General features: G+C 35.1%; 1 protein-coding gene across 1 annotated transcript; it reads right to left on the reverse strand.

The window, feature by feature from the left end:
- Nucleotides 1-298: 298 nt before the first annotated feature.
- On the reverse strand, nt 299-14114 carry USP1 (ubiquitin specific peptidase 1). Its single transcript, XM_085306070.1, has 8 exons — nt 13853-14114; nt 12689-12812; nt 12225-12332; nt 11530-11690; nt 10263-10978; nt 8977-9147; nt 7742-7943; nt 299-2979 (listed from the first exon to the last, which is right to left on the reverse strand). Exons 1-8 carry the CDS (start codon nt 14020-14022, stop codon nt 2247-2249), a joined length of 2385 nt encoding a protein of 794 aa, XP_085162196.1. The 5' UTR covers nt 14023-14114; the 3' UTR covers nt 299-2246.
- Between the last annotated feature and the right edge of the window lie 6 nt (nt 14115-14120).

A 14120-nucleotide genomic window follows, 5' to 3' on the forward strand; every position in this document is an offset into this window, starting at 1 on the left:
GGTAGTGTGTGCTTTAAGTGAGCAAGTCTCCCAAACCGTGCCAGATTAACTCTTAATATCACACTTACTTAGGCAGAGCAGCATTTTTTTCATTCAGAATATTCTAGCTGGTCATGTTTTGTGCTTGAGTATTTGCAAAGTAAGGGTTCTCTAAAGTCATGTGTTATTATGATGAAAGGAAGAAGGCTGCATCTTCTGTTGATTACAGTGTAAATACTATTTTGTTGCATATAGTGTTATTTTGTTTCCATGGAACATTTCCTGTTCCTACAGTTGAATGAAAAACGTAAGTCCTGGGTTGACTTTGGAAAAACAAACTTTTATTTGCAGGCTGAAATTGAGCAAATCTCACACTGCAGGCAGCAGTAAAAAAAAAAATAGCATTCTGTAATTTAGTTTGGCTATCCTTACAAGGTAGGATTACARTTATTTTTTGGACGATAATTTGTTTGAGACTACAAAATTATGTTAACAGTGCTTCGCAAAGGGAARGGTTTCTGTGTAAATTCAACTTTTTTTTTCCCTCTACAAATGAGATACATATTAGACATCCATTCAGCATGAATTTAGAAGCAGCTCTAAATTTAGTCCAGCTTTTTTTTTAACACTATTTTTAATTGATAATATAATCTTTCTACAGGGAAGCATATTTTATCATATATATATATATRTATATCATAYGTTTTGTCTATACAAAATCAAAGGTCCCCTAYAACATGGAAAACATATCAGGTATTTTTCACTGAGTTATCTCAGTGTTTGTACTGCATTATGGTAGAAGATGGTCTATAAGAAAATGAGTACTGTAGAATAAACTTGATATAAGCTTCAGGACTTTTTTTCTATAAATATAGATTCATTTGTATTTGAAAAGTTAAAATATATCCTGAAAATGGGCATATTCACATCCCTTGCATCTTTCCTAAGCTGTGTGTTTAACAGTAATTCAAGTCATTCCATCCATGCTATGACTGGAGAAATAATACCCTAGTTTGTACCATATTATTAAAAATTTTAGTTGTCCACTGTCTGCAGTTCATAGGATGCTCCTTAATTTTTTTATTTCTAATACATAATTTAGGATTTTAATATTTATTGGCAAACACTGCACTCATTTATACAATAATCTGTTAGTTTCCTCTGGCTTCTGAACTTTAACCATCAAATATTTTCCAAATAGACTATGCTACTTTTTTGGTTAGCCATTTAACTGTACAAGAATATGTTAAAAACAATTTTTTTTATATCATTCTCCCCTCTAAATTTCTCTAAGATACATAACTTCCCAACCTTTTTGTAACTATGCCCAGCTATTTTCACTTYCCACTTTTTTCATCTCCAAACACAAGTCTGACGTAGTCATCTCAGACACTCAGTGCATATCATAAATTTTTTTATTTCGTATATACATTCTTAACAAAGCATCAAGCCAAATGCTTTTGTTTGCCCACATTTCCGTGAGCTCTAAATACAAGTTAACTGTTATAAGATTACCACTAAATTCCAAATCCACCCAAACAGATATGCAAAGTAGAGGGCTTTTTACTCTTAGAAGTACAAAATATTTTAATTACACTACATGCTCCCCCTGTTTGGAAGTACTAGTCACACCTATTTACACTTTGTCCATTTAACACCTAATCAACAAGATGTAAATTAGACCATTCAAACATTTCTATTAAGTTCAATTCCTTCCARTACACTGAACAAGGTTACAATATCCTGTTCTTGTGCTTTGAGTTGCACTGAGCACTACAGAACTGAATAAGGAGAATGTCATCAGTAAACCATGTAGATTACCCAAAGACTAGATATGAAGTATTACTTCCCAAGTTACAAAAATACACAACTTCTGGATGAAATTTGCTAGTTAATATACATTTACGCCGGAATATGAATACAAATAACTTTTATTAAAAAAAAAAGGCTAATAATACAAGAGGCATGTCTGAGAACTAGAGTTGTGTTAAAACCACTACTGTGTATCGTAGGCATCATATAGGAACTATACAGGTTTGTATTTCTAAAAGGTAATATCACTATTATCCAGCATAAACGTTATGTGAGTTAAAGTTCTATGACATGGTTTGTTAATTTAAGTTGAGCAACCTACACAGAATGAAAAGAACAGAAATTTATGATCCAGTAGCTTCAAAACCAAACAGCTGTTTCTTCAAGGTAGTCGTGATGCAAATCAGACCAATAGGTGTATGCAAATTCCTAGTATTTACAGTCAAAATACAGTATCACTCTACAATTTTCTTATAAAACAGCAGGTAAGGAGTTGATGTAGATGATGATGTTGGAGAAAGAGAATTCAGAAAGTCTTTTTCTTCTGTAACCTTCACTTCAGAATCATCAAAAAGCAACCACTTTCCTTCATACTCTTTCAGGCTCTGTAATACATACAAAGCTTTGTTTTCTAGTCCACTGAAAGCAACACCATTTTGATCACTGTGTTCCATAGTGAATTCCACATTTCCATTTGTATTGCTAGACTCAGAATTTCTGTTTTCAGTAACAATATTAAGAAACTTATCAGGATTAGCTGGTTTGTTATTGTACAGGTCACAGTCAGGCTTACTCTTCTGTCCCCCAAGAAGTCCAACAGCTTCCATGTTCTTTTTATTCAGAACCTTACCAGGCTGGGCATTTCCATTGACTCTAAAAGAGACTTCACCATCATCATAGTCTTCAGCAACAGTTCTTGCCTCCTCCTCATTCAGTGGTTCTGGTTTAATCATTTCATACATTTGGTCAGTGATGAAGTTTCCCTTATCTAACTCTAGACTATTAAGATCTGTAATTTTGACAGAGGCTGTGTAGTGTCCACTGCTAATTGTAATGCCACTGTGCATTACCACTGCAAATAATCCATAGGTGTCATTAGTTGGTTTTGTGCTCCATTCTTCTAGTGACAACTTGAGAGGCGTCAATAAGGGAGTGTTTATCTTGGACAGTCCACCATAGCAATCAAACCTTTAGAAGAAAAATAAAGTTAGATGTCTTGCTACATTAGCTTACAGTATTGCTTTAAGTGGCCCGTATGTTGTGTCTGTATTCTTTTCCTTCTATTAAAAAGGCACAGGAGATCTGAACATAAGAAGTTGCTCATTTTCCAACTTGCTTATTGTGAGTATCCATGTTAGGCTTTAAGAAAGACTTTTTTCAAAGTATGTATACTGTTCAATCTTAGAGCCTAATTGGTGCATATTTTAACTATTTAACGGTCTCTCTTCTTCTGAAGTATCAGATGAAGTAACTTTTAAATAGTGACCAAAAAAGGGAGTTGTCTTAATTGGTTATACTTTCTGCTTTCCACATTTGGAAATTCTTCAACATCCAAGGTACAGAGTAAGCATTTTTTTCCAAAACCTTTGAAAATTTGTCAAATAAAGGAATAAAAATCTATTTTCCCTTCAAATAGCTTTAATGTTATCACTCAAAAAATCTGAGGCTTTGCTATAGTAATTTTCTTCATACCTTCATACCATCTTAATGCACTGTAGCGTATTTCCRACACTATGCAACTGATGGTAATCTAAGGATGGTTAAGTTACTAATATTCTTCTCTTATTACTAGAGATTTTCTATTAACTGTCCTATATTATACAGTTTCTTTACACAATTTAGCTGACTTATTTTGGAGAAGCATCTACTACTCCACAAATATTTTGTATTTTGTTCATAGCACACAAATTTACAGTACAAAAAGTTCAAATGCTTTCACTATAGTACAAAACCTTCTAAAAAGTTTTTAAAGAAATAGAAATACTGGAACTTAATCAGCTGTTTTACATCATTGTGTGTTATTTCCTTTGAACAATACTGAACTGACATACTGCTTCAGCCCAGTCTAATTAACCTCCATGTTTTATTTAATGATGCCTTATATGTGCTAGTAGACTTCAATGATGTTTCAGTCTTGCTCATCTATTAGGATGCCGTTCATGAGAACGGAGGAACAGGGACAAACTCTGTAAAACTTAGGCTTCAAAGAGCTAACTATTGTTACCCAACTTCTATTTTATCATAAGAAAGGGAAATAACTATTTTTAATCCAAGAAAAATGCATATAGGGTATAACAATGTAAGCCTAATTGGAGTAACAGTATTATTTGTTTTTCTGGGTTTAGTTTCAGTTCTGCTTTGCTTTTAAACATGTAACTGTTCACAGCCATAAATCCTTATAAACATAAATACATTTACACACACACACACACACACACAGAGATGTCCTCATTCACTCAAGTCTAACTGAAATCTCATTTTAGACCTAGGCTAACCATAAACATTTGACTAAACCAAAAGAAACAGAAAAGAGCATATAATCAGAAACACAATAAAATTTAAATCTTCTGAAAATCCCTATTATTACTAGCCAGCAGTAGAGACATTCAGAAGAGTCGAGAAACAGAGAAACTGTTTACTGACTCTAGATCAGAAATCCAGTTCCACTCAAGCACACTATGACAATCATATTAACATAAAACATTAAAAAACAGGTTCTACCTTTCTTCTGAATGASATCCAGCATCAGAAAGATTTGGAGAGGAGGAAATAAGAGAGGAAATCTTTTCCTATTAGCTTTTTGTTCTTCTTAATGATAAGAATCTGAAGACAGAAAAATTGCATGCCAAGTACTCTGCCTCCTCTAACTGATGCACAGTAGTTCATACACAACAAACTTGCTTTCTCCAGCTACATTTGCTGTGGTCATACGTTAGTGGAACTTTACCCACTGTACCGAATTAATCCCTCAAATTATTTTAAACACTTGAAGAATTTAAATACTTTACTGCAGCTCTTCTAACACAGAAGGATGCCAATTCTCCATATGAAAGAGATTCCCAATGGCATAAGCACTGCTTTCACTAGTTAACAAGTGTGTTTCAAAACCTTCAGTAAATCTTTAAGAACAAACACACACACACACCTGCCTTTACCTGATTTCATTTCACAAGTCAAGAATCTAATTTTCCCAGCAAAGCCACTGGTTAAATTTGTACTATAGAAATGCTTAATTAGGTGTTACCAGTTACACATTCTCTCTTAATAGTTTCCCAGTCTGCAACTGTCTCTACTAACTGAATCTAGCATTTTTCCCCCTCCTCATACATGCAGAAGATTACTCGTTCCCAGGCAAGTAGGCATTTACACTATCTATCTGCTTTATTTATAAAGAACCACTTTGCAGGCCATCAAAGATGGAGCAAAGCTCTATTAACTGCCAAAATGTACATCATCACTGCTTTCCATTTAATTTCTCATCATCCTTGATTGTATTCTTCTTTAAAGCTCAGATGGCAGAAAACTCAGTAAAGCGCAAGTGAGAAGCTGCCAAGGTTTCGTAATTTGTCTTGGAGCTCAGAGAAAGCAATATGAAGATTCGTAGTTTAAGGGACAGCAGGAACAGTCTGTTACTACTTTTAGAGAGAGTAAACTATTGCAGTCCCATCTATGAGACAACTAGTATTTTTACCATAAATATTACAAGTTTATGCAAGTCAACTGGGGGAAGCTCCATCAGAGCTCATAGTTCAAAAGAGATCATAGTAAGAGTAACTCCAGACACTATGGATAAGCCACTGTTTTGGTTTACCGTTCTTTGCTCTTCCCATTTGGTTTGCAGCTATGTTTATTAATCCCAGTGTAACTGTTCAGAAATAATATGGGTTTGCCTGACATAAAATGCCCAAGCCAAAACTGGGAAACAATCTTCTAAGCAGTTTCAGCTTCATCACTGACTCCAGTACTGTGTTTGATTTTTCCGCTCTTCCTTAATCTCTGGCTGCTAACAATTAGCAGAAAATGTATGACATGATTCAAAGGACAAATAAAGACGACTACAAGAGACTGGGTTCTGACCTGGATATAGGTCTGAGTATTTTGGATCAAGGACTTTAAGATTACCAGGACAAAAAAAGGTAAGTAATATGGAAAATGTCAGGTTAAGGAGCAAACGTAGGAACAAACTGAAGATCTGTAATGTTCAGGTTTTCTCTTAGGTGACATCTCATGCTATATTTTTTGGATAGCCCAAAAGACTAGGATTCCATCTCATGTCAAGGGCTACTCAGTAATAGCGTAACAATTTTTTTTTAAATGCCTGATTTAGTTGGCTTGCTTTTCTCTGCTTTGTCATGACAAAAGTATCATCTACGTTATGATCCTRTGCTTGTGTGAAGAAGAGGTGTTAGCAGGCATTATGCAGATCTTTTTCTACTTTGTCAGACAGCTAAATAGTCCTCAAATCAGATACTAAAACTAGGCAGACTGAGAATTCCACTTTCCAAAACCTTAGCAAGCTACCCTTACAAATCTTTGTATAACCCTTGAAAATACGGGTTATTAAAAAAAAACAGATTTATATTGAATAGAGTTGTTATCAGCACTTGTTTACAGAGAGCATCCTGTGACAAATCACCTGTCACCTTATATTTTGTATCCGTAGAGTGCCAAAGGGTCTATAGTTTTAAAAATAATTTCCAGTGAGGACCTCATACAATAGACTTCCTACTGTCAAGATGGCTTTGAAAGTCTAAAGGCAACTAAATACAAGGCACAGGGAACTTGGTGTATATAATGAGTTTGTGGCTAAATGACTTAAGTGTAGATCACACAGGAGCTCTGTTAATTCTCAGAACTATTTCTAATCATAAGAACACCCTAAATTTACATGAGATTATAAAGTACAGGACAGGCTGCAGCAGTGAAGTGTTAGCTCTCTTCAACAGAGGCCAATTAGTGAGACACTGAACCACCCAAAGTTTCTTTTCTTTTGCTGCATCCAGCAAAGTTAATGCAGATACAGAAGTTATTTTGAGCAAATACAGGGAAAAGTTGAAAATACAATTTTAGTAGCATTGGTAGACTTGGCCTGTATAGTCACTCTCAAAATGCAGTTAGCTTAAAAAAAAGTGTTACAAAGGATGTGAGGGGACATTTTATAGTATAACAACAAGTTTATCCCAATAAGGCCTAACGTCATTTTTAATTATTCCTCCATTGAGATTCAAATAGAGCCTGCTGCAAAATACATAAATTGTCATGGCATTCTATCTTTTCTGTGTACGGTACTGAGAGGTGGGTTTTTTTGTTGTTTTGAAAGAAATACCTTTATTCATACTTACAAATTTAAGGAAAAAACTCTTAATCTCTTCCAAAAAAATAAGGATTTCTACAGTGTATAACATCAAACTGTCATTGCTAAGCAGCTGAACATTAATGACATTGATGCTGTTGRGTTTTAAAGGAATGGATCCATAGATAAAGATCCAATAGATCTTTAAAACGTTTACCACTTGAATTTTTTTCTGAATTTTAATACTCCCATTCAATTGGAGACTGAAGTACTACTAGCTCTGACCATGAAAGTCAATTTTGTGCTCATCACTTCTGCTAAAGTACTTAAACCTGCCTCTAARCTTGTGCAGACAGGTGATACTAGAAGTAAACAAAATTTATGAAACACTGGGATTTCAGGCTGCGATAAGAATACAGGTAAAAWTTTTTTGAAAGAAGCCTCCTGAAAGTATATTTTCCTGAGGATAATTTCAGCCACTATCTATAACAAYAAAAAGCCTTTATGAAATTAAGGGCTGTGTCCCACTGATTTAAACCGAATTCAATCTAGAAGTCTGTTCTCATTGTGGGAAAATATAAAATATTTTCATCTCATAGTAAGATTTCTCCTTCAACAGCACACTGTTTCGTAGTATAGTGTATCTGTAATACTCACTCTAAGCCACTAGCAGCAAAGCACTTCAAATGAATTGTTATAACTTCAGGCATTTTATCAAACAAAAGGCTGCGTTCTGCTTCTGTGTAATGATGACAGTTTTCACAGAAATATTTATCCTCTCCCACAATCCTTTCCACTGATGCAAACTGTGAAATTGCCCATTTTAGAGTCTTCACTTCTGTTTTTGGCTCTGGAGAAACTACAAAAAAGAATCATTACATTCACAGATACACTTATTTACATTTCCAGTGCAACCCCCACCAGAAWTAATATGCACATGTACACACATACACACAGTTAAGACATGTTCAAGAACTAGTAATTATACTGTAAATTAGAGTACTCAATATGTACCAAATAGAAAGTTTATTCAAATCTTTGAATGTTTTGCGAGATGATAAGAATAGCACTAATGGATTTTTAATCAAATTTCTCAATTTTACTTAAAATACACAGTCTTCCTAAAGATTGCCTTCAGAGGTACCTGTACAAATTCTGCTGACGTATCTAGAAATTAGATACATGTATTTGAGACCAGAATTTGACTCAAGGCAAACTTCCAAAATTATCAGAAAGTTCCCTTTCACTTGTTTCATTTCAGCCTGACAGCTCTGCACTGTTAATGACAGCATCATCTACACTAGCAATAGCGTTATACACATGCACACTTAACTYAGAAGTCCCTCAGCAAAACAGGAAAGGCAGAATAGTAAAACCTGCTTCAAATTAAGACAATGGGAACTAAAATTACTTTAAAATGCTAAATTTTAAAATTTATTAATTGTCACAATGCTCACTGCATCTATTTTTTAAAGCTATGAATTAAGTACATATCACTAATATTTGGGAAAGTTATCAAATGATTTCAGAGCTAACATTTACAAACAAAATATTTGTCACTAAGGTAATGACAGTGMAGAAATACTGAAAAAAGACTTCTTAAAAGTGAATTCACAGAAAAAGACACTTTCTTTTTAAAGAAGAATTGCAGATTTTTTTCTGCTTTTTCTTTTAAGAATTTACCATCATCAGATCCAAATCAAGCAAAATATCTAATATCTGTGCTCTGTTTCTAACATCTAAAGTTAATCAGGAAAACAGGTAACAGAACAGCCTCTACTTTTAACCAGCACAAGCAGGAGCACTGTTCCTTAATAAATATGACACTGTCCTCCATCAATGGCTATTTGAAGAAGACACAAACATCTCAACCCTTTTCCATAAATACTTACTTTCAGAACTCTCCTCAGTTTTAGAAAGTTCATCTTCTTGCACTGGGACACTGATGTCCTGAAAGTCTTCTCTTCTTTCAGTAAAGCACTCRCACTCCAAGCATCTTGTTCTCAGTACTAACTGGCCCTGGAACAGTTTCTCCACTAGTTCAAAAACTGCCAGCTCTGTACCTAGAGAAAATATATGCCAGATTACTCATCAAGATGTGTTTTGTTCAAAAGGCAATACAAAAACTGGGTATTCTTCATGGGGGGGGGGGTGGGGAAATCACTGTGTACAGACATGGCCTTTTAAGGATTCAGAATAGGAATAAAAAATACTATCATATACACTGTTCAAGATGTCAGCTGCTTGATGCTGAATAAGGAGCCCTGTTATGAGCAGTCTTTCTGTTGGCTCTGAGACTTCAAGTTCTGTTTTAAAATTAGGTTCTTGTTTTATAGAATGACAATCCCACATTCTGGAAAATTTGGGCTTTTGTCATTAATGCACTGCATACTTACTAGTATTGACTGTTAATCTCCTGCAAGGAGAATCACACTTGTATTTAGCCTCTATTCATCTTTACTCTTCTCCTCCAGTACTTTCTGAACTAGTTGGCCAGTTTTTGTCAAATCTACTGAAGAAATGGAGATCTCAAAGATTCYGCATGCCTTCAAAGTTTTGGAAAAYTTTGCAGTTGGATCAGAAAGAAAGTTCCAAATTAGTAATTGCTAAATTTATACTTAAGCCCTTCCCTTCAACAGTTACCTTGTTTTGTTTGACACTAACCTGCATACCTGTCAGCCAATTAGCATATATAATACATTCTGCTTCTTTCCTAGTCCTTGGGAAGGTTGAAAATGTGAAAGAACTGGGGAACTAGGAGGGAAGAGGATATTTGGTTTGTAGGAACTTAGGACAAATCCACAGCCAATCAGGTTTTGTTCAATTTGTTCCTTACAGGAATTTTCCTGTACATCTTGAATTCACTTGCTATTTCCAAGGATGACAAAAATTAGAATATAAACTTGGTAATAGTCTGAGTATTTCACATCGTACAACGATTCTGCAATGTTAGAGAATACCTCTTAAGATCTAAGTCAAACAGTTCAAGATATATATATATATATATATATAAAAAGATATGAACACATATAGAGTAAGTTCTCTTGGATAAAAATCTTCTAATCCTGAAAGTATCTGGTATTTAGAGAGCTATTTGCTATGCAGTCTGAAGACTTGACTTCCCACACAGTAATTTCCTAATCTTACTGAATTTAACACCATACAGATGTTCACCAACCTTCCTTATTTGGTTCTTTYTCAGTTCCTTTTTCACTATGGCTTTCCACAGGAGATGCTGGTTCATGATATTCTTCTTTAATATTGTTACCATTTTCACACTTTATGGATGACTCTTCTAGCTCACAGTCATCATACTCTTTCACTGGGTCTTTGGATCCCAAATTAGTAGTTAACTTTCCCAGACTATAGAATTTGGACAGAATACTAGGCTGTTTGCATGACGACTTTAACCAGTTTAATCTAAGCCGTGACTTTTTTTGTGTTGGCTTTACACTCTCGTTTTCAGTGGAACACTTGGCAATGGCATCGGTTTGATTTTCCAGCTTTTCTCCTGTTGCTTTCCTCTTTGACCTCGTTTGTCTTTGATTTTCTTCAGCATTTTGCTCTTTGGATACTTTGGATTTCTTCTTTGCATTGCCACCCTCAGCATCACTTTTTCTTTTCCCATTTCCTTTCATTAGTTTATCTTCAGATCTCTCTCCAGCATGGCTACTTGGTACACTATCCTCCTCCTCAGCAGGACTGCTAGTTCCATTGCTCTCAATATTTTGATTAAGTTTTTCCTCCAGTTTAGCTGTAGGCTCTTCCACAGGCAGTTTGTTCAATTCTTCCTTCTTCAGTAGCTGACAGGTTTCTTGAATGTTACCTAGGATACACTGCAAAACTTCCTGGGCATCATGCTGCAAGTAGCCTTCATACATAGGGTTGAGCTCTCTATTAAAAGTAAAAGTAAATAAGCAAAACCATGAAGACTAGCTATTCTTTGCTAACTAGACAACACAATTTGAGGTATGTATTAGGGAAGTTTGCATTTAGTTAAAAAATAATAAAAAATAATAATAATAAAAAAAAWCACACACGGGAGGATCCTTGCCAGGGCCAGACAGAAATCCTATCTGTCACAGATAGTTATGGCCTGATACAGAATAGCATAAAGACCCACTCAGTTGCAACCCAGTAGTGATACTTCTTAGGTCTGTGAGAAAACTTACATACTCCAAGTTAAATACTGTTTTAAATCCACTGCTGTATTTAAATTATGTTTTTACAAAAAAATCAAGATTTACTTCTAAATTTATTAGCTCAAAGAGGTAACAAAATAAACAAGAATCTTCCCTCAGAAACATAGAAAAACTTACTTCCTAAAATGTTATCCCACATTTAAAACCATCTATCTTCCCAAAGTCTCTAACACTGAATTGTGCAGTCACAGTGACCTCAAAACTAGGTGCAAATTCTGACAATGTGTTTAAGATAATATGTACCTAAGAGTATTTAGCAGCCTTCGTGGCTGAGTAGCAAGTTCATCTGTGTATTTTTCTGGATTTAAGAGAAAGCTGGCTTGAAGTTGTTCAACTGAAAGAATCARTGAGTGCAAACTGCAGATTAATTCGTAACTTGCCAGTGGATCTTCTTTACAACTTCCCTGTAGAAAATAACGTTAAAAAAAAAAGATTGGTTTTGTCTGTAACAACAATTTGAGCTTTTTCTCCTGCCCTCACTTTGCTACTTTTCTAACAGACATTTGTAGAATTTATCGGTTATGGGAAACAAGTGATTCTCAGTCAATATACTGCTCTTTTGCCAGCAGAGGACATACACAAAAGCCAAGCACATTACTCATTTTAAAAACCCAAAACAACTATCTGTGGCCAAATGCCAATTTCCATCCACTTAAAAGTATCGTAATTATCTTAATATGAGAAATATGGTGAATGCGATTTTGAATTCCTATTAAGATTTCTGCTTTAAAGCTTTACAGGATCTCTGAAGAACAAGACCAAATTTGAATACAAGTCCAAAACAACTCAATAATAACTTTACATTAAATGGCACTATAGAAAGCCATACTGCAAATCACCTTATATAGAGAGAAAAAAATCAAAGTTACACTATACTCCTGGCACATAGCCGCATTTCCACAATGGCAAGTAAAAGAACATGTAGTGAGAAATACTACCTTTTCTGATTTTTGTGCTCCTTCATCCTTCAAAGATTCTTTCTTCTTTGAAATGATATTATATAAATGCTTTACTCCAGTTTTAAAACCAGGACAGAAATATAACACCTGAAARCAACAGTTTTATTTATCAACTATTGTCTTGTTTTAGTTTTTCAAAAATACATATCCACACTTAAGATCAAACTAGCTTCACATCTCCCAAGGCTGCTGCACAGCACACAAAGATACAGAATTATTCATGGCAGGCAGGTGGCCAGAGCATGTAAACTGACAGATTACTCAATCAAAGCAATCTATGGTGCATGTATTTCCTGCAGTATCATCTTTTTTTTCTCTCTCCACTGTAATTACACTCCCTCTACAATCTAGACACCTTCTAGATAATATCACACTAGGAATCTCAGCTGCCTGTGCTTAATCAAAACAAAATTATGTTTTTAAGTCCCTGGACATGACCTTACCTGAAGTACGCTGTTAAGGTAACAAGTGTTACCTAGATTGTTCAAGCCCACAAAAGGCAACATGGTGTCCTTTTTCTCACAGCTAACAAGTGATGGAGGCTGYGCTGCAGGAACAACCTGATCACTATTAAACAGAGAAAACAGTATATGAGAGAACTTTTGAAAATTACTCAAATTACTCCTTCTAGCATGCTTCCATTTCAGAGCTAGCTTATAAATTAATGACTAATACACATAGATCAAAACTGTGCTAAACGGTTTCTGAAAGTCTCAGTAYGGCTACCTTATGGAATCAAAGACAGACCCACTCAACAGAAACACTTCTTTCTAGCARCATTCACAGAAATAGGTTTACGAGTAGCAGGCAAATTTGCCACTACTTACAATACACATTTTTTGAACAAAATCATCAAACTGACTTACAGAACAAAAATACTTCTCTTTAGGATGTTCTTTGTCTGCTCCTAAGGTAGCATTAAGAAAAACACGCCTAGCACATATTTTCCTGTTACTGTCCCTGCTCCAGATTCGTACCACATAAACATCTGAAAACATACTAAAAGGGTAAAAACAATTCAAGAAATGAACCTGGCACGTTACATAAGTGTTAATATAATGTTACTTATATAACAGGACCAAATCTTAATATCTTCAATGCATTTGTAATTTACCATGATTAGGCATTTTTTTTCCCGTTAAAACTTTCTCGTTACCAGCAATGAAACCAGTTGACAGACTCACGCAAGGCTTGAAACACCCTAATGAAAGTTAGTGAATAGCATAAATAATGCTTTCACTTGGAGCAGAAATAGCATTTAAAATCTAGTGTTTTTCAACAAAACCATTATTTCTCACAAAACTTGTAACTTCCTCAAGTTATTAAAAAAAATTTTACCAACTAAACATCCATACTGAAGCAAGTTTATTCACTTGTTTTCTTAAAGGACTCAAGTATGAGTTACTTCAGTTAAAGTAACTTGAGTCAAGGATTTACTTAATACACGCTGAAAAGTACACTGAACCAAAAATACATAACTTAATAAATGAACGGCACAGCTATTGCTCAGCCATTATATTAAACAGAAGTCCGGGTTATTGGACTATTTCTTGCATCGATCTACAACATAGTCAGAAATTCTTATTCAAAGCGAAACTCTTACATACATTTCAGAGCCTCTGTATTCAGAACTCTTTTGTTCATTTTCTTGCGACTCTGTAAAATCCAGCGCTCTTTTCGCTTCCTTTTTTTGGAAAAGCTTCAGCGAAAGCCTGTTTTTCTTTGACGGGCTCCCTCTCGAAAGCCCGTTACTGTCACTGGGTAGCACCCCTGGCATTTTTCCCCCCTCGCAGACCAGCACGGGGCGGGGGGGGGTAAGCGCAGCCTGGGCGGAAAGCGGCGAGCGGCAGTCGCACCTGTCAAACACACACAGCG

This window comes from Rhea americana, unplaced genomic scaffold (assembly GCF_003343005.1).
Source record: "Rhea americana isolate MKP2758 unplaced genomic scaffold, rheAme1 scaffold_230, whole genome shotgun sequence".
NCBI lineage: Eukaryota > Metazoa > Chordata > Aves > Rheiformes > Rheidae > Rhea > Rhea americana.